Below are 21,571 nucleotides of genomic sequence, written 5' to 3'. Positions count from 1 at the left end.
GTCACAAGTTCAAGTTTGTGTAGGTTTTCTATACAAGAAGCTGATTTTGGTTGGGGAAAACCATGTTTAATGCATTTTGGTTCAAGGCATAATCAGTATTGTTGGTTGTATGATGCAGAATGTGGCAATGGGAATTGTGTGCAGGTGGATTTGAAGGAAAATAACATGCACTTATTTAAATGTGACAGCGATATCAAGGCTTTCTTTAAGTTTTAGGTTCTTATAAGTGTTTGGGGCATTGAATTTTGAATATCAAATCCTAAAAACAAAAAATAAAAATAAAATTGGGGCTTTTTTGATTGAAACCTTTTGTACTATCTACTTATTTTGTGTGCAAAGGACAAAAGTACAATAGCTTGTTCTTAGTAGACTAAGGTGTTTTAGGTCCAAAGTTGTATACTACTGGTATGGTCTCTTTGTAAGCTGGTCAGGAGATCTTAATCTTTGTACGTGATATAGGATTTGAATTTTGGAATAAGAATTGGAATACTCGTAACCTCCTAACAACTTATTTTAATTTTATAAACTTCTTTTTTCATCTCAATACCTCTTTGGCCGAACAATAATAAAAAGATTTCACAACATAATTGTTTTCAATAGACCATCCCTCAAGAAAAGCATTTTCAAAAGCAGTTTAAAAAAGAAAACAAATACGAGTAAAAAGTTGTGGTGAAAATACTGTAAAAAAGAAAAGAAAAAGTAGAAAAAGTAGTAAAGATACCCAAATAAAAGAAACAACAATAATAAATTTGAAGAATAAAACAGTAATAGGATAATAATAATGATACTGACAAGCACAAGGTTGAGCAAATAAGGTGCTCTAAACTCTAACCAAGTTTTCCCACGGAAAGATAAATCGCTCCACTGCCTACTAACCCTCAACCGTAACCCACAAAATAATTGACGAAAATAATATTTTTTTTATTAAGAACCAAATTCACGTCCTCCTGGATCAACAAATCACCTATAGAAGCTTTAACAAGAACCTAAATCTTGGTAAAAGCAAGGAAATCTTGGTCACGTTCAATGAAGTCCATGTAATTTTCCTTCAAATCCATTTGCACAGCAATACTAGTGCCACATTGTGTAGAATACAACCAAAACACTTGATTATGTCTTGATCCAAAATGCATTAAACTTGGATTCCCCCATCCAAAATCAGCTTCTTGCATATGAAATCTGCACAAACTCGAGCACGTAAATTCCTCAAAATCATCGTTAGCTCCCCATTCTCGTCCTCCATAACTTTCGTTATATAAATTAGCCACCATGTCAACAACATCGTCAGCTGAAGCTACGTCACAATAGTTAATAATTTTCTGCACTTTCTCTCTAATCAATATTATAAAGTCTTGCAACGCCATATCAGTCACTTTTGGTTCAAATGTTATTGGAATTTCAATTATGAAATTCCCAAAAGGGTTATATGCTTCAGGATATTTAAGCTTACCGCGTAAATTCAATGGAAATGACATTAATGATGGCTTCCATTTCCCTGATATTGCCTGTGAAGCGTGAAGCAGAGCCCTCCATAAAATTGCTGTGATCATCTCAACTCGTGAAGGTTTAAAACTTAAAACACCTGAATTGTTACAATTTGTTAATTTGTCTCTGAGTTTTAATAAAGAGACTTCATCTATAACAAACTTTTTGGCCACCAATTTAGTGTCTAGACGTTTTCCTGGGAAAATAGCAGATGGCTTAAACATCTTGGATATATCTGTTGGTCCAAAAATATTAACCAAATAAAAGCTCATGAAATTGATGTTTTCAGCTGGAATTCCCAATTTACACACTTTTGACCACTTGTAAATGAACATAAAACTCGTCCATCCATCGATAGCAGGGTGTGCAGTGCTCATAGATAACGCGAATCCACCACATTGAAAAATTGTAATTTGCACAACCATAAGTGGTATGGTAAACAAATTAGTCGCGTCCACGTTCTTAATTCTTTGTGGCCAAAAATGCAATGGAAGGTCGAAATTAGTACGTGTTTGTTGGAGAAAATCATCCATTTGACAATTGACGTTGGCTTTTATGAATGTTATACCTTGATCTTGACAATTGATTGAACGTTTACTTTCAGAAAATCTACCAGCAGCTGGATAAACGTGAGTCAAAATCCTAGAAAGTGATTCTTCGAGTTGTTGTACCATATAATTAAGGGTGTAGGAAGAGTTGATGGGGTTGTGTGGATAAAAAAGAACAAGAGTCATATGTGTTTTCTCAGCTATTTGGTCAAAGAAAGATAACTTAAAATTTTGAAGGTGATTAGGAGTTGGAGAGGATGGTTTTATAAGCTTCTTGGAAATGATTTCAACTTGAATTTGGTCACTCAAATTAACACAAAGGCTACCCATTTTTGATGTGGTAAAAATATTATGGAATTAAGAAAAAGAGAGAGAACTGTAGAAAAGTTGAAGACAATTTTTATTTCAGAAGTTTCAGGTCCTATTTATATTCGGAAAATTCTGAAAAATCTTCAAAAGATGGGAAATTTCCATAACAATACCAAACATGGAACTGCTAATGCACTATTGCAGAAGTTTATTTATATCATTTGAAATATTGTGCAAAGAGAGTAAAAATGAGTACTGACTTCTCTATAACAACATCTTTATATAACAGTCATTCACTATATAAGCCAAGTTTTCCTCAGAACCGATTTTTTAAGTTATATATTACCGCTCTATAATAACAACGATCATATTTATAGCAGAACATTTTTTGTAAAATTACACCTCTATAATAGCCATATAGAATCATTAAGATTACAAATAATAGTTTTAAAAATATGCACACAACCATTTCCATTAAACAAAGTTTCTATATTGCATAAGATAAAAGGTTTGAAGATTTGCACATATTATCTTTTCCATGGGATAAATTCCAAAATATATTTAGATACAAAATTTAACTGTTAATTTCTTAGATTGTCTTCAAAGAAAAGTTATTGGATACTTTTTTGCTGAAAATTTGGACACGAATCTTCGCCAATTCAAGTGTTATATCACTAGTAAGAGAATAAATCTACAAAACAAGCTACAATTACAAAGTTCGCCCATCAATCTTGAAAGATTTTTTTTTTGTAGCTCTAAAATGTCTGCCTTTGAGTTTAAATCTTTATACATTTAGTTATGAATTTATTAATAATGTATTAGCTTTCTTCAAATATTTAACTAGTGAAATATGCATATCTTTTGATATTTTAAATTTGAATAATTTTCTTATCTTTTGTATATAACAATAAAAAAGGAAAATAATTAATTTTTGGATAAATTTTATCTATAATAGCCAAAAATATTTAAACGTCAAATGTTATTATAGGTGTATAATAGTCATTCACTATAAAAACTAAAACATATCGAAACAAACATGATTGTTATAGAGAGGGTTGACTGTATAAACTTTTCCTTTTTACACAATCAGGTTTCTCAAAGGATTTCTGCAAATGAGCCTCTTTTTGTTTTTTTTAAAAAAGGGGGATTTGTAATAAATAATTAAGACAAGTTACATGCTATAACAAACAACAGTAAAATTCCTTATACCAATGATTTATATAATTTAAACTCTATATATAAACAGTTAAATTTTCTTGACATAAGAAATTTTTTGATTAATTAGGTAAGGGTGTTAACAATTGCTTCAAATCACGAGTTCAAATCACAAATATAACATGAATTATTTTTAAATCCCCTTCCGTAAATTCGTGGCTCTGCTAGGGTTGGCAGAACCCATAACTTTCCCTATAAAGGGGAAGGCGCGAGATGTTGATGACATATTATTCAAGTACCTCTAACTTCTTCAGTTCTTTAATTTGTTTTCCCTTTTTCCATTATCACCATATTTATATACCATGATTTTCCAAAAGGAAACCATGGAAGTTAAAATCTTGACAACAAAGTTGATAAAACCATCTTCAGCAACTCCAAATTACCTTGAAAATTACAAACTATTATTCTTTGATCAAATAGCTGATGAGGCACATTTACCTCTTATTCTTTTCTATCCTCCTTGCAACAACAACACCAACAATAATAGTACAACTGAAGATCAGCTCGAGCAATCTTTATTTAGAACTTTAGCCCATATTTACCTAGTTGCTAATAGATTTACTGAGGATAACTCCTCGATTCACTGTGCCGATCAAGGGGTTAAATTTATTAACGCCAAGGTAAATTGTAAGCTCAATGGCTTTCTTGAGAAAGCACAAAAAGGTGTCAATCATGCCATATCTTGTTGGCATCAAGATACTTGGGATGTTGATGAAAGTAATTGGTTCATAACACCAATTAGCATTGTGCAAGTCACACAATTCAATTGCGGTGGCATGGCTCTTTCTATGAGCCCTGCACATACCGCAATGGATGGTTTCACAACTTTCACATTCGTTCACGAGCGGTCAAACGTGTGCAAATTGGGGATTCCTATAGAGAAAATCAACTTTTTGAGCTTTAATATGGCTAAGATTTTCCAACCAAGAGATGTATCATAAATTCTCTTGCCTCGTGTCCCCAGGAAAATCGTATGGACTCTAAACTAGATGCCAAGAAGTTATACATCAACCAAGATTCTATTTCAAGGCTCACAAAAGAATTAACAAAATCAACGAATTCTAGAGCTTTATTCTTTAAGCCCTCAAGAGTTGAAATGATTATAGCACTTGATAAAGGATGACAAATGCATGTTTTGAGTGTGTTTACGTATTATTTCTTGTGTGAGCTGTGGGAGTTCACACCGCTTTTGATGTAAAAATATCACGATCCCAATTTTTCTCCGTAGGATGTCGTGATGGCACCTAGTCTCTAGGACCAGGTAAGCCTATCAATTATGCGAAATGCAAAACTGAAACTCAAATCTCAACATATAAAATAAAACAAACTACGATTCAAATAGTTACAACTCCCAAAACTCGATAGAAATAAGTCACATAATTCTAAGAATTTATTCTAAGTGTCTATATACATCATAATCTAATGAGAATAAGGAAAACAACATAATAAGGATAGAAGGAGACTCTGAGGTCTGCGGACGCTGGCAGATATACCTTGAAGTCTCCGCGTACGGCTAGTTCACTAATGCGTGGTCTGATAGGAAGTACCTGGATCTGCACAAAAATATGTGCAGAAGCGTAGTATGAGTACACCACAGCGGTACCCAGTAAGTGCCAAACCTAACCTCGATAGAGTAGTGACGAGGTTAAGTCAGGCCCTAATGCAATAATAAAAGTTAGGGTGAAAAGTTTAACAATATAATAATAATAATGACAATGGGGATGAATCAATTAAGTAGTATGTCATAATTTAACTACACAGAATAAGGTAAAATAATACCTCGCAGAAGGAAAACAAAAATTTACAACTTTAAAAAAAACACCAAAAATAACCAAAGGCAGTGCAACCATAAAGAAATATCAACAAGGGCACTCCCGAGGTACCGCCTCGTAGTCCCAAATCATAAATAAATTCACAATATCTCATTTCCTTATATCACCACGGGAGCCTTCATATTTAATTTTAAAGAAAATATTTTTTTTTCCGAAATAGCATCCCGCATTTTAGCCACCCTTTTCACACCGCATGACTTCTAGTAGTTTCTCTACTAGCCATGCGTATCAACCCACCCTTATCTCACCGCATGTGTTTCAACACCCAGACCTTATACCACCGCATGGGTATCACTATCACAATTTGCACCTCAAGTGCCCAAATATTTCCACTTGCTAAAATAAATCAGCAACATTATTTCCACAATAAGGAGTTCAAGACTCAATCGCAATGAATACAAAAATCTCACAAAATATTCGGAAGCGAATAAATAAAAAAAATAATATTTCACAAATTTAACATCTTGCCTCAATACCAAATTTAACTCAAAAATTGCTTGTGGGGTCCACATCTCGAAACTCGACAGAAGTTACAAAATATGAACGCCCATTCGACCACGATTCCAACCATAAAAATTTTACTAAATTCCGATATCAACTCGACCCTCAAATCTTCAAATTTAACCAAGAGGGTTTCCAAAATTTCCAACTTAATTCACTAATTAAATGTTAAAAACTACCATAGATTCAGGTACTTTAACCAGAATTGAGTTAAGAACACTTACCCCGATATTTTCCTTGAAAATCTCCCGAAAATCGCCTCTCCCCGAGCTCCAAATCGGTAAGAATGGAAAATGGGATGAAGTCCCATTTTCAGAACTTAAACATTCTGTCAAGACTTTTCTTCTTCGCGAACGCGACAGTTCCCTCACGTTCGCGAAGCACAAAATTGTGCTGCCCAAAAATTGCCCTTCGTGAACGCGAGACTTTAGTCATGAACGCAATGCTTTACCAGGCGAACGTTCGCAAACGCGGCCTTCACTTCGCGAACACGAAGGCAAAAATCCTCACTAGCCATTTTCCCTTTCGCGAACGCGATGCCCAATCGCGAATGCGTAGCCTCACATCCTTGCTTTACGCGAACGCGAGCCCCATGTCGCGAACGCGATGAACAACCTCGCCTACCTCCAGTTCCTCTTCGCGAACGCGAGACCCTTCTAGCGAACGCGAAGAAGGAAACCATGTGCAGACATCTGAAAAATTCCAGCAGCATTCCAAGTCCAAAAATTAATCTGTTAACCCTCCGAAACTCACCCGTGGCCCCCGGTACCTTAACCAAATACACCAACAAGTCCTAAAACATCATACTAACTTAGTCGAAGCCTCAAATCACATCAAACAATGCTAAAATCACAAATCATACCTCAATTTAAGCCTAATGAAACTAAGAAATTCCAACTTCTACATTCAATACAGAAACCAATCAAATCAAATCCGATTGACCTTAAATTTTGCACACAAGTCAAAAATGGCATAACGAACCTATTCAAATTTTCAGAATTGTATTCCGACCCCAATATCAAAGAGTCAACTCCCCGGTCAAAGTTCCAAACTTAATTTCTATTTTAGCCATTTCAAGACTAATTTAACTACGGACTTCCAAATAATTTTTCGGGCACGCTCCTAAGTCCAAAATAACCATACGGAGCTATTGGAATCATCAAAACTCTATTCAGGGGTCGTTTACACATAAGTCAACATCCGATCAACCTTTTCAACTTAAGCTTTTGACCTTGAGACTAAGTGTCTCAATTCATTTCGAAATCTCTCCGGACCTGAACCGACTACCCCGGCAAGTCACATAACAGTTATAAAGTACAAAATGAGCAGTAAATGGAGGGACAAGGCTACAACTCTCAAAATGAGTGACTGGGTTATTTCATCATCCCCCTCTTAAACAAATGTTCGTCCTCGAACGGGTTTAGAATTATACCTGGAGTGGTGAGAAGATGAGGATAACAACTGCACATATCATGCTCGGTCTCCCAAGTCACCTCATCGACTGGATGACCCCTCCATTGTACTTTTACTGAAGCAATGCTTTTCGATCTCAACTTTCTAACCCGTCTGTCCAAAATGGTCACTGGATCCTTAACATAAGATAGATCCTTGTCCAACTGGACCGAGCTGAAGTCTAATACATGAGAAGGATCACCGTTATACTTCCGGAGCATGAAAACATGGAACACTGGATGAACTTTAGTGAGGCTAGGTGGTAGTGCAAGTCTGTAAGCCACCTCTCCAACTCTCTCAAGAATCTCAAAAGGTCCGATATACCTCGAGCTCAAATTGCCCTTCTTTCCGAACATCATAACACCCTTCATAGGCGAAACCCGAAGCAAGACCCGCTCACTAACCATGAATGCAACATCACGAACCTTCCGAACTGCATAACTCTTCTGTCTAGATTATGTTGTACGAAGTTGATCCTGAATCAATTTAACCTTTTCCAAAGCATCTTGAACCAAATCCTTACCCAACAGTCTAGCCTCACCCGGCTCAAACCAACCCACTGGAGACCGACACCACCTCCCATATAAAATTGCATACGGAGCCATCTGAATGCTCGACTAGTAGGTGTTGTTGTAAGCAAACTCCACAAGTGGCAAGAACTAATCCCAAGCACCCCCAAAATCTATCACATATGCATGAAGCATATACTCCACTATTTGAATAGTGCGCTCGGACTGTCCGTTCTTCTGAGGGTGAAATGATGTACTCAACTCCACCCGAGTACCTAACTCACATTGTACGGCTCTCCAGAACTGTGATGTAAACTGTGTACCCCGGTCATAGATGATAGATACTGGTACGCCTTGAAACCTGACAATCTCACGAATATAAACCCGAGCCAGCTGCTCCGAACAGTAAGTAGTAACCCCAGGAATTAAATGAGATGACTTGGTCAATCTATCCATAATCACCCAAACTGCATCGAACTTCCTCTGAGTCCGTGGGAGCCCAACAACAAAATCCATAGTGATCTACTCCTATTTTCATTCTGGAATCTCTAACTTCTGAAGCAATCCACCCGGTCGTTGATCCTCATACTTCACCTGCTGACAATTTAGGCATCGAACTACATATTCACTATGTCTTTCTTCATCCGCCTCCACCAATAGTGTTGTATCAAGTCCTAATACATCTTTGTGGCACCTAGATGAATGGAGTACCGCGAACTGTGAGCCTCTTGGAGAATCAACTCACGCAAACCATCTACATTGGGCACACATAGCCTTCCCTGCATCCGTAATACGCCGTCATCTTCAATAGTGACTTCCTTGGCATCACCGTGTTGAACCATGTCCTTAAGGACTAGTAGATATGGGTCATCATACTGACTGTCTCTGATACGATCATAAAGAGAAGCCTGAGAAACCATACAAGCCAAAACTCGGCTCGGATCGGCTCGGAAACATCCACTCTAACAAACTGGTTGTCCAAGGCTAAACATCCAAGGCTAAAGGCCTTTTTACTACCGGTAGATATGCTAAGCTGCCCAAACTCTCCGCCTTACTACTCAAGGCATCGACCACTACATTGGCCTTCCTGGGGTGATTGAGAATGGTGGTATCATAATCCTTAAGCAACTCCAACCACCTCCACTGCCACAAGTTAAGATCCTTTTGTTTAAACAGATGCTGCAAACTCCGGTGATCGGTGTAGACCTCATAAGGGAGTCCATACAAGTAGTGCCTCCAGATCTTCAAGGCATAAACAATAGCTGCTAATTTAAGATCGTGGACCAATTAATTTCTCTCATGTACCTTTAATTGTCTAGACGCATAGGCAATCACCCAATCATTTTGCATCAATACTGCACCGAGATAAATACATGACACATCACAATACACAGTATAAGACCTTGAACCTGTAGGCAATACCAATACTGGGGCTGCAGTCAAATATGTCTTGAGCTTTTGAAAGCTCTCCTCACATTCCTCGGTCCACCTGAACAGAGCACCCTTCTGGATCAATTTGGTCATAGGTGCAGTAATAGAAGAGAAATCCTCTACAAATCGGCGATAATACCCCGCTAAGCCAAGAAAACTTCGGATCTCCGTAGCTGAGGACGGTCTGGACCAACTCTGCACTGCCTCAATCTTCTTCGGATCTACCTTAATCCCTTCACACGAAACTATATGACCCAAGAATGCCACTGAATCTAGCCAGAATTCACACTTCAAAAAATTTGCATATAACTTCTTTTCTCTCAAAGTTTGAAGCACAGTCCTCTGGTGCTGCTCATGATACTCTTGGCTCCGAGAGTATACCAGAATGTCGTCAGTAAACACAATGACGAAAGAGTCAAGATAGGGCTGAAATACATTGTTCATCAAATGCATAAATGTTGTTGGGGCGTTGGTCAGCCCAAAGGACATTACAAGGAATTCATAGTGACCATACCGAGTCCTGAAAGAAGTCTTCGAGATATCTGGATCCTGAATCTTCAACTGATGATAGCCCAAACACAAGTAAATCTTAGAGAACACCCTGGAACCCTGAAGCTGATTAAATATGTCATCAATACGTGGCAATGGATAAATGTTCTTCACTGTAACCTTGCTCAACTGGCATTAATGAATACACATCCGCATAGAACCATCCTTCTTCTTCTTTACAAATAAGATAGGAGCACCCCAAGATGATACACTAGGCTGAACAAAACCCTTATCAAGTAGTTCTTGTAACTACTCTTTTAATTCTTTCAATTATGCTGGGGCCATACGATATGGTGGAATAGAAATGGGCTGAGTGCCCGGTAACAAATAAATGCCAAAGTCAATATCTCTATCGGGCGGTGTACCCGGAAGATCCGCTGGAAATACATCTAGAAAATCCCTTACTACCGGAACTGACTCCATGGTAGGAGTATCAACACTAATATCTCTCACACAGGCCAGATACGCATCATACCCCTTCTCAATCATTCGTTGAGCCTTAAGAAATGAAACAACCTTGCTAGGAACATAATCTAAGGTACCTCTCCACTCTAGTCGCGGTAGACATGGCATAGCCAACGTCACCGTCTTGGCGTAACAATCGAGGATAGCGTGATAGGGCGACAACCAGCCCATGCACAAAATAATATCAAAATCTACCATACTAAGCAATAATAAATCATCTCTGGTCTTTAAACCACTGATAACAATCAAACACGATCGATAAACACAGTCAACAATAATAGAATCACCCACGGGTGTAGATACATAAACATAAGAACTCAAAGAATCACGGGATATGCCCATATACGGGGAAAAATAAGATGACATAAAAGAATAAGTGGAGCCTGGATCAAATAATATTGATACATCTTTATGACAGACCGGAACAATACCTGTTATAACAGAATCAGATGCAATTGCCTCCGTCCTAGAAGGAAGGGCATAATATCTGGCCTGGCCTCCCTCTTTAGGGCGACCTATACCTGTTCGACCTCCACTTCTAGGTGGCTGTGCAGGTGGAGTAGAAACTGGTGCAGTAATCACGGCTTCTGAAGCCTGAGGGCCTTGTGGAATGGGGGGGCCTGAGAAATCTATGGAGGTGCACCCCTCTTAAAGTTGGGGAAATCCCTCATTATATGATGAGTGTCACCACACTTAAAACAAGCCCTCGAAGGACGTGGTTACTAGGACTGGCTCGGACCTGATCGACTGGACTGACCGCTGAAAGCACCCCGTACAAGAGGTACAATCGACACTGGCGATGCATAATATAGAACCTGAGGTTTGGGAGTAGCCGGAATACCACTGGCAGTTGGAAGTGCTGAATGAATAGGACCACCCACATAGCCTCTACCATGACGGGCTGCAGCTAGGGCACGAGAATTATTATATATGCCAGAATCTGAAGGTTATTCGTTTATCTTGTTACACCCTATATTTTCGTATGTAAAAATGCGTCGTAAGCAAACTAATGTAGGACAAAAAAATGAGATAATATTTAAAAGTATATAAAGTAAGTTAATCATGTTACCTCTGAGGTTACAAATATTGAAGATCATGAACAACAAGTACAAAGAGGGTTGGACAGTTCAGAAGCTAAAGCAATTAAATAAAACAATGTTTCATCGAAAGTCGACAAGTTGGAAATGTTATAACATGTACCTTTGGGGTGAGACTAGGGTGATTAACATGATAAGGAGATTATGTTATGATTTATATTATTTGTATGACATCCGTGTGTTATGTTTTGATGTCAAGCGAGTTGTGGAACAAAAGTCGATGAAAGTCATCACAAGTTACATTCATAAGTTTTACTGAAACATTGGGTCAAATGTAACTGCAATTTTCTCCCAATATACTTAGAGTTATGGTGTGTTCCACACATCAAATTAAAGATCTATGAGTCTATTTTCCAACTCATTAAACCATTTGTTAATACGACATCGGAGTAGAGAGATATGTGCATTTTTGCGATACTGCGCAAGCTGCTAGGTGACAAGTAGGTGTGTCACCTACTTGCTTAAATGAAAGCCCAAAAATGGGCCATTTCGGGTCGTCCAAAGAGGCCTTTTAAGGGCCTATTTTCTTCATATATTAGACTTAAAATAGAGCATAATAACCAGACATAAGCTCTGCAAAGAATCCTCCCAAAAATTTCCCACAAACCCTAATTGATTTTCTCTCCCTTTCAAGTTCCAATTGGAGGTAAAACTTAGAGTTTGAAGAACCAAGATAGGAGCTGAGTTATCCAACAAATAAGGTGAGTTTACTGCTCTCTTTCATCCATTTTTTCTTCTGTAAATTCATGGTAAGTCGTTCTATACTTGTAAGAACTCACGGGATGGTGATCGGAAGCCGTGAGTTCGAGTTATTCACTTGTAGCGGACTGTTTTGTGGACTGTTTTGTGTTGCTGTTGGGCTGCGTGTTTTATTACTATTTTGTGGAGTTTTGGAGGAGGAAGGGGGTTTATAAACACCATATAAATGTAGGGTGGTTGGCTGGTCGTTCGTCATAACATTTTCGGGTCGTTTGACACTACTACGGTGGTCGTTTTGTGTACGAAGAGATTGGGGTGTGTTGGGCTGTTTTGTAGTATTTGATGGTGTATATAGGGCTGGAAAATGATGTATATATGTTGTTATTGTTCTGTCCTTGTATTGTTGGTGTTATCTTGAAGTTGGAGGAAGGGCATATTATAGGGGAGATGCTGCCCGTTTTAATACAAAATAGGTTTGTCGTTCGTTGTGCGATAGTTGTACCTTTCGTAACTTAACGATAGTATTATTATCATTCTTGTAGATTAAGGTGCGAAGAGGTGAGTTCAACTTGGTGATTGAAAAGATTGTGATAAGGTATGTTAAGGCTAAGCCTTCCTTCATTTTGGCATGATCTCGTAGCTACATGTGTTAGTAATGAGACAAAAAGAGAAGTTCATATTCATGAATTTATTCACACTATTCTAGTCTCATAAGTTACAATATTATTCCTTATCGAGACTCTATATTCAATTTTAGTATTGCCTTCTTCCAGTCAAGAGAGCAGCAAGCCTATATATACAGTATTACAGTATTTTCATTACCATCGAGCTATAATCGATGGGCAGGCCCCTATTGGGCAACCTCTGATCAGATGGAAAGTTATATACCGAGCCTACTGTGGCCGAGCGCCTATGAGCGAGCCCAGCATGGTCGAGATACATAGCCTAGTATGGCCGAGCGCCTATGAAGCGAGCCTACTATGGCAGAGCAGTTATATATATACCGAGCCTTATAAGGCCGTACAATTATTTTACTTACTATATTGAAGGAGTTGAGTCAGTATCAGCAGGTAAGTATATCTCCAGATCATCTTTGACTCCCAGTTAATTTCAGTTATCATATTATCAGTTCAGTTTCAGATTTCAGTTATTTTATTGCCTTACATACTCGGTACATTATTTCGTACTGACGTCCCTTTTTTGGGGGCGCTGCATTTCATGCGTGCAGGTTCAGACAGACAGACGGGTAGACCTCCTCAGTAGGTGTTATCCGAGTTCCGCCTGATCGGTAAGCTCCACGTCTTTCGGAGTTGCCAGGACTAGAGTTTTGTGTACATCTTATGTATATCTGTATATATGTTATGGGTAGGTCGGGGCCCTGTTCCGATCACAGTACATCTATCAGTAGAGGCTTGTAGGCATATCCTGTTGGTTAGTGCAGTATGTTGGGTTTGTATAAATTGGTGGTTTGTCAGCTATAGTAGCTATGACGGCCTTGTCGGCCTAGCTTTATATTGATATTTAGTTAGTGCTAGTTTCCATTCAGTTTTATATTTTGCTTCGCAAATTGTCTTGCAAGGTGGCCCCATGGCCAAAGTATGACATTATGTGCTCAGAGTCCCTTAGTCGCAATTTGGTACGCCAGGTTAGGTGAGGCACGGGGTGCTTGTCTCGCTCCTAGGTTCGGGGCGTGACAAACTTGGTATCAGAGCAGTTCTGTCCTAGGGAGTCTACAAGCCGTGTCTAGTAGGGTCTTGTTTATAGATGTGTTGTGCACCACATTATATAAGCAAGGAACTACAGGGCATTTAGGAGTTGGTTACACTTCTTTGAAATCTAAATCGTGCTATAGAACTGAGTTATAGGAAATTTGAATTAAACTTATGTGTTGGTGTTTGCATGCACAGATGACGGTGACTAGGAAGACTACGGCTAGCCAGAGGAGAGATACAGTAGTAGGTGAGGGGACCAACAGGGTACCCCCAGTAGATGGGGCCCAGTCTGAGGCTCAAGGGGAGACCCCTACTCAGCCATTACCGGCTCCTCCACCAACTACGGAGATTCCTAGGGAAACCGCACATCCAGTTCCCCCTCCACTTCCATCAGATCAGGACTTAAGGAGTGCGGTGCATTTGTTGACACAGTTGGTAGCTACCCAGCAACATGCTAGGGCATCAGCTAGTGCAGGAACTTCTGAGGGGTCTGGGAGTTCAAGGGTCCGAGAGTTTATTGCTTTGAGTCCCCCAGAGTTCACGGGGACAGATCAGAGGGAGGACCCGCAGGATTTCATAGATCAGCTTCATAGGATCTTTCGTGTTATGCATGCCACGGAGAAAGAGGCAGTTGAGCTAGCAGCTTTTCGACTCCGAGATATAGCCATCCTTTGGTATGAGGGATGGGAGAGGTCCAGGGGACGTGATACACATCCAGCTATTTGGGAGAATTTTTCAGATGCTTTCCTTGACCAGTACTTACCGCGGGAGATCCGACAGGCTCGAGTCGATCAGTTTCTAGCCCTCAAGCAGGGTAATATGAGTGTTCGAGAGTATAGTCTCCGTTTTGACTCATTGGCCAGATATGCACCATCCATAGTTTCTACTATGCGGGACAGGATTCACAGGTTTATAGCAGGGTTAGCCCCAGAGTTAACCGAGGCATGTGCCACCGCTGCATTGCAGGATAGTATGGATATCTCCCGGATTCAGGCATTCGCCCAGAATATAGAAAGGGGTAGGCGTCGGCAGCAGGGTACAGAGAGGGCTGAGCAAGGGCAACGTAAGAGGATGAGATTTCCCAGGTCTCAGGAGCAATCTCAGGGTAGTTATAGGACCCAGTACTTCGGACGGCCACCTAGGCCTCCGCCACCTCAGTTACAGGGTTACGGGTATGACCGCTATACTCAGTCAGGACCAGGTGAGAGCTCACGGGCGTCGGGTTTGCAGCGACAACGAGGTTCTGCGCAGACATGGTCATTTCCTCCGCGGTATGACATCTGTGGTAGAGGACACTTGGGTCAATGCCGAGCAGGTTCTGATGCTTGTTATACATGTGGGCGTCCGGGGCATATAATGCGAGATTGCCCAAATAGAGATTCTGGGGGAATGGCACAACCAGCGAGTTCAGCAACAGGATCGTCTATGTCCGTGCATCCTTGAAGGCGTGAGCCTCAGTCTTCGGCTGGTAGAGGTTGAGGCAGAGGTAGAGGTTCCAGTTCAAGTGGTAATCAGAACCGTATCTATGCTTTAGCGGGTCGACAGGACCAGGAGTCTTCACCAGACGTTGTGACAGGTATATTAACCATTTTCTCTCACGATGCTTATGCTTTGATAGACCCAGGATCTACTTTATCGTATATTACCCCATTTGTCGCGAGGAAGTTTGGTATAGTGCCTGAAATACTAAGTGATCCTTTTGCGGTATCTACACCGGTCGGAGAATCGATTATTGCTAGACGGGTTTACCGAGGTTGTACGGTGACAATTTGTAGTCGTCAGACCTCAGCTGACCTAGTTGAGCTAGAGATGATGGACTTTGATGCTATCATGGGCATGGACTGGTTGGCAGCTTGCTATGCCACAGTTGATTGCCGAGCAAAGGTAGCCAAATTTCATTTTCCGGGTGAGCCAGTCCTTGAATGGGTAGGTAATACACCAACACCCAGAGGTAGGTTTATTTCCTATCTGAAGGCAAGGAAAATGATCGCAAAAGGGTGCATTTATCATATTGTGCGAGTTAGAGATGCAGATGCTGAGATACCTACACTTCAGTCTATTCCCATAGTCAAAGAGTATGCAGATGTGTTTCCAGATGAGCTTCCAGGTATTCCTCCAGAGCGAGAGATTGATTTTAGCATCGATTTGCTTCCAGGAACTCAACCAATATCCGTCCCTCCGTATAGAATGGCACCTGCCGAATTGAAGGAGTTGAAGGAGCAGTTAAAAGATTTGCTGGAGAAAGGTTACATTAGGCCCAGTACCTCACCTTGGGGTGCACCGGTACTATTTGTGCGGAAGAAAGACGGCTCGCTGAGGATGTGTATCGATTATAGGCAGTTGAACAAGGTAACTATTAAGAATAAGTATCCACTTCCAAGGATCGATGACTTGTTTGATCAGTTGCAGGGAGCTAGATGCTTTTCCAAGATTGATTTGAGGTCAGGGTACCACCAGGTCAGAGTTCGGGAAAAGATATTCCGAAGACAGCCTTCAGGACCCGATATGGCCACTTCGAGTTCCTTGTCATGTCCTTCGGGTTGACTAATGCACCCGCTGTATTTATGGACTTGATGAATAGCCTATTCCGGCCATTTTTAGATCTGTTCGTGATAGTATTTATTGATGATATTCTGGTTTATTCCCGTTCAGAGGATGAGCATGCGGACCACCTGCGAGCGGTACTCCAAACCCTCCGTGATCGTAAGTTGTATGCTATGTTTTCTAAATGTGAGTTCTGGTTGAAGTCTGTAGCATTCTTGGGGCATATTGTATCAGATGAAGGGATAAAGGTGGACACTCAGAAGATTGAGGCCGTGAAATCTTGGCCTAGACCTACCACTCCGACAGAGGTTCGTAGCTTTCTAGGCTTAGCAGGATACTATCGGAGGTTCGTAGAGGGTTTTTCTTCCCTTTCGGCACCATTGACGAAGTTGACACAGAAAGAAACTAAGTTTCAATGGACAGAGGCTTGTGAGCGGAGTTTCCAAGAGCTTAAGAACAAGTTGACCTCAGCTCCAGTTCTAACACTTCCAGAGGGTCTAGAGGGTTATGCCGTGTATTGTGATGCATCAGGTGTCGGGTTAGGATATGTCCTGATGCAACATGGGAAGGTAATTGCATATGCTTCAAGGCAGTTGAGGAAGCACGAGAGGAATTATCCGACCCACGACCTCGAGTTAGCTGCGGTTGTCCATGCACTTAAGATATGGCGGCATTATTTATATGGTGTTCATGTTGATATATTTACTGATCATAAAAGCCTACAATATATTTTCAAGCAGAAAGAGTTGAATTTGCGACAGAGGCGATGGCTTGAGTTATTGAAAGATTACGATGTTAACATTCTCTACCATCCAGGGAAAGCTAATGTTGTAGCAGATGCCTTAAGTCGCCGATCTATGGGTAGCTTAGCACATGTAGAGCCCGAGAAAAGACAATTAGCTAGAGATATTCATCAATTGGCTTCGTTGGGGGTTCGGTTAGTAGATTCTGAGGATGGTGGAGTTGTAATCCAAAACACTGCAAAATCATCCCTCATAGCTGAAGTCAAGGAAAGGCAGTACGAGGACCCAGAGTTGGTCTAGTTGAGAGAGCGAGTTCCGCAGCAGAAGAAGCCATTGTTAGAGCTCAAGGGAGATGGGGTTCTCAGATACAAGGGTCGTTTGTGTGTTCCAGATGTAGCAGGGCTACGAGACAGGATTATGTCAGAGGCACATTATTCATGGTATTCCATCCACCCTGGATCGACGAAGATGTATCATGACATTAAGGATATGTACTGGTGGAATGATATGAAGAAGAACATTGCTGAGTTTGTCGCCCAATGTACTAGTTGCCAGCAAGTGAAGGTAGAACACCAGAAGCCCGGAGGGCTAATGCAGACTATAGAGATCCCGACATGGAAATGGGAGGCGATAAACATGGACTTTATCATGGGTTTACCTCGTTCTAATCGTAAGTTCGATTCCATATGGGTGATAGTCGATAGGCTCACGAAATCAGCTCACTTCCTACCGGTCAGATCTACATATACAGCAGAAGATTATGCAAAGTTATATATTAAGGAGATAGTGCGGCTACACGGAGTACCAGTTTCTATTATATCTGACCGTGGGGCTCAGTTTACAGCACATTTTTGGAGGTCATTTCAGAGAGGTCTAGGGACTCAGGTGAATCTCAGCACAGCTTTTCATCCACAGACTGATGGACAAGCCGAGCGCACAATTCAGACGCTCGAGGATATGTTACGAGTATGTGTGTTGGATTTTAAAAGAAGTTGGGATGAACATCTACCTCTTATCGAGTTTGCATATAATAACAGTTACCACTCCAGTATCCAGATGGCTCCGTACGAGGCTTTGTATGGGCGTAAGTGCAGATCTCCTATAGGGTGGTTTGATGTTGGAGAATCTGGGTTACATGGGCCAGACCTGGTTCAGCAGGCCATAGAGAAAGTAAAGGTTATCCGGGAGCGACTGTTGACAGCTCAGAGTCGTCAGAAGTCATATTTTGACGTGCGGCGACGAGACTTAGAGTTCAGGATTAATGACTGGGTATTCTTAAAGGTATCACCTATGAAGGGCGTGATGAGGTTTGGCAAGAAAGGAAAGCTTAGCCCACGGTATATTGGGCCTTATAGGATCATTCGGAGAGTGGGCCAACTAGCTTATGAGTTAGAGTTGCCCTCAGAATTGGAGTCTGTCCATCCGGTTTTTCACGTATCTATGCTACGGAAGTGCATTGGCGATCCTACCCGAGTGGTGCCCACGGATGATGTACAGATTACAGAGGACTTGTCATATGAGGAAATTCCAGTTGCCATCCTAGACTGACAAATCCGCAATCTACGAAATAAGGAGGTAGCTTCCGTAAAGGTTTTATGGAGGAGCAAGAATGTAGAAGAGATGACGTGGGAATCGGAGGAAGAAAATGAAGTCTAAATACCCCCACCTATTTCAAAATGAAGATATGGTTCGAGATGGGACGCTACAACATAGCTCTATGTAGGCTAGCAGGTCATCAGGTAAGCTTTTATTTTTCACTTTCAATATTTATGATTTACGGTCGGTGAGGCAAATTGCTGCTATTTATAAAGATTGGCCATGTGTGGCATGCATAGTATGTTTCTGGCTACGTGCAGGTTGGTTTTAACCTAGTGTACGAAGGATATTCTGGAAAAAGTTTCCAAAGTCTCCAAGAGTAAACATTCGAGGACGAATGTTCCCAAGGGGGAGTGATGTTACACCCTATATTTTCGTATGTAAAAATGCGTCGTAAGCAAACTAATGTAGGACAAAAAAATGAGATAATATTTAAAAGTATATAAAGTAAGTTAATCATGTTACCTCTGAGGTTACAAATATTGAAGATCATGAACAACAAGTACAAAGAGGGTTGGACAGTTCAGAAGCTAAAGCAATTAAATAAAACAATGTTTCATCGAAAGTCGACAAGTTGGAAATGTTATAACATGTACCTTTGGGGTGAGACTAGGGTGATTAACATGATAAGGAGATTATGTTATGATTTATATTATTTGTATGACATCCGTGTGTTATGTTTTGATGTCAAGCGAGTTGTGGAACAAAAGTCGATGAAAGTCATCACAAGTTACATTCATAAGTTTTACTGAAACATTGGGTCAAATGTAACTGCAATTTTCTCCCAATATACTTAGAGTTATGGTGTGTTCCATACATCAAATTAAAGATCTATGAGTCTATTTTCCAACGCATTAAACCATTTGTTAATACGACATCGGAGTAGAGAGATATGTGCATTTTTGCGATACTGCGCAAGCTGCTAGGTGACAAGTAGGTGTGTCACCTACTTGCTTAAATGAAAGCCCAAAAATGGGCCATTTCGGGTCGTCCAAAGAGGCCTTTTAAGGGCCTATTTTCTTCATATATTAGACTTAAAATAGAGCATAATAACCAGACATAAGCTCTGCAAAGAATCCTCCCAAAAATTTCCCACAAACCCTAATTGATTTTCTCTCCCTTTCAAGTTCCAATTGGAGGTAAAACTTAGAGTTTGAAGAACCAAGATAGGAGCTGAGTTATCCAACAAATAAGGTGAGTTTACTGCTCTCTTTCATCCATTTTTTCTTCTGTAAATTCATGGTAAGTCGTTCTATACTTGTAAGAACTCACGGGATGGTGATCGGAAGCCGTGAGTTCGAGTTATTCACTTGTAGCGGACTGTTTTGTGGACTGTTTTGTGTTGCTGTTGGGCTGCGTGTTTTATTACTATTTTGTGGAGTTTTGGAGGAGGAAGGGGGTTTATAAACACCATATAAATGTAGGGTGGTTGGCTGGTCGTTCGTCATAACATTTTCGGGTCGTTTGACACTACTACGGTGGTCGTTTTGTGTACGAAGAGATTGGGGTGTGTTGGGCTGTTTTGTAGTATTTGATGGTGTATATAGGGCTGGAAAATGATGTATATATGTTGTTATTGTTCTGTCCTTGTATTGTTGGTGTTATCTTGAAGTTGGAGGAAGGGCATATTATAGGGGAGATGCTGCCCGTTTTAATACAAAATAGGTTTGTCGTTCGTTGTGCGATAGTTGTACCTTTCGTAACTTAACGATAGTATTATTATCATTCTTGTAGATTAAGGTGCGAAGAGGTGAGTTCAACTTGGTGATTGAAAAGATTGTGATAAGGTATGTTAAGGCTAAGCCTTCCTTCATTTTGGCATGATCTCGTAGCTACATGTGTTAGTAATGAGACAAAAAGAGAAGTTCATATTCATGAATTTATTCACACTATTCTAGTCTCATAAGTTACAATATTATTCCTTATCGAGACTCTATATTCAATTTTAGTATTGTCTTCTTCCAGTCAAGAGAGCAGCAAGCCTATATATACAGTATTACAGTATTTTCATTACCATCGAGCTATAATCGATGGGCAGGCCCCTATTGGGCAACCTCTGATCAGATGGAAAGTTATATACCGAGCCTACTGTGGCCGAGCGCCTATGAGCGAGCCCAGCATGGTCGAGATACATAGCCTAGTATGGCCGAGCGCCTAGAAGCGAGCCTACTATGGCAGAGCAGTTATATATATACCGAGCCTTATAAGGCCGTACAATTATTTTACTTACTATATTGAAGGAGTTGAGTCAGTATCAGCAGGTAAGTATATCTCCAGATCATCTTTGACTCCCAGTTAATTTCAGTTATCATATTATCAGTTCAGTTTCAGATTTCAGTTATTTTATTGCCTTACATACTCGGTACATTATTTCGTACTGACGTCCCTTTTTTGGGGGCGCTGCATTTCATGCGTGCAGGTTCAGACAGACAGACGGGTAGACCTCCTCAGTAGGTGTTTTTCGAGTTCCGCCTGATCGGTAAGCTCCACGTCTTTCGGAGTTGCCAGGACTAGAGTTTTGTGTACATCTTATGTATATCTGTATATATGTTATGGGTAGGTCGGGGCCCTGTTCCGATCACAGTACATCTATCAGTAGAGGCTTGTAGGCATATCCTGTTGGTTAGTGCAGTATGTTGGGTTTGTATAAATTGGTGGTTTGTCAGCTGTAGTAGCTATGACGGCCTTGTCGGCCTAGCTTTATATTGATATTTAGTTAGTGCTAGTTTCCATTCAGTTTTATATTTTGCTTCGCAAATTGTCTTGCAAGGTGGCTCCATGGCCAAAGTATGACATTATGTGTTCAGAGTCCCTTAGTCGCAATTTGGTACGCCAGGTTAGGTGAGGCACGGGGTGCTTGTCTCGCTCCTAGGTTCGGGGCGTG

The 21,571-nt window shown here is 40.5% G+C and overlaps 1 protein-coding gene and 1 pseudogene across 1 annotated transcript; one reads left to right on the top strand and one right to left on the bottom strand.

Annotated features, from left to right (window-relative positions):
* Window positions 1–768: 768 nt before the first annotated feature.
* LOC142169928 (acetyl-CoA-benzylalcohol acetyltransferase-like) lies at window positions 769–2,395 on the bottom strand. The gene has a single exon (XM_075231870.1). It carries the CDS (start codon window positions 2,361–2,363, stop codon window positions 987–989), a length of 1,377 nt encoding a protein of 458 aa, XP_075087971.1. The 5' UTR covers window positions 2,364–2,395; the 3' UTR covers window positions 769–986.
* Window positions 2,396–3,880: 1,485 nt separating this feature from the next.
* Window positions 3,881–4,680, top strand: LOC107822461 ((13S,14R)-1,13-dihydroxy-N-methylcanadine 13-O-acetyltransferase AT1-like; annotated as a pseudogene).
* The last annotated feature ends 16,891 nt before the right edge of the window (window positions 4,681–21,571 follow it).

Source organism: Nicotiana tabacum, chromosome 15 (assembly GCF_000715075.1).
Source record: "Nicotiana tabacum cultivar K326 chromosome 15, ASM71507v2, whole genome shotgun sequence".
Lineage (NCBI taxonomy): Eukaryota > Viridiplantae > Streptophyta > Magnoliopsida > Solanales > Solanaceae > Nicotiana > Nicotiana tabacum.
Note: the sequence above shows the minus strand (reverse complement) of the source record. Positions and strands in the feature narration are given on the sequence as shown.

What these genes read in the sequence shown, in the direction of transcription:
- LOC142169928 (XM_075231870.1), bottom strand. Translation starts at nt 2,363, where the DNA reads ATGGGTAGCCTTTGTGTTAATTTGAGTGACCAAATTCAAGTTGAAATC.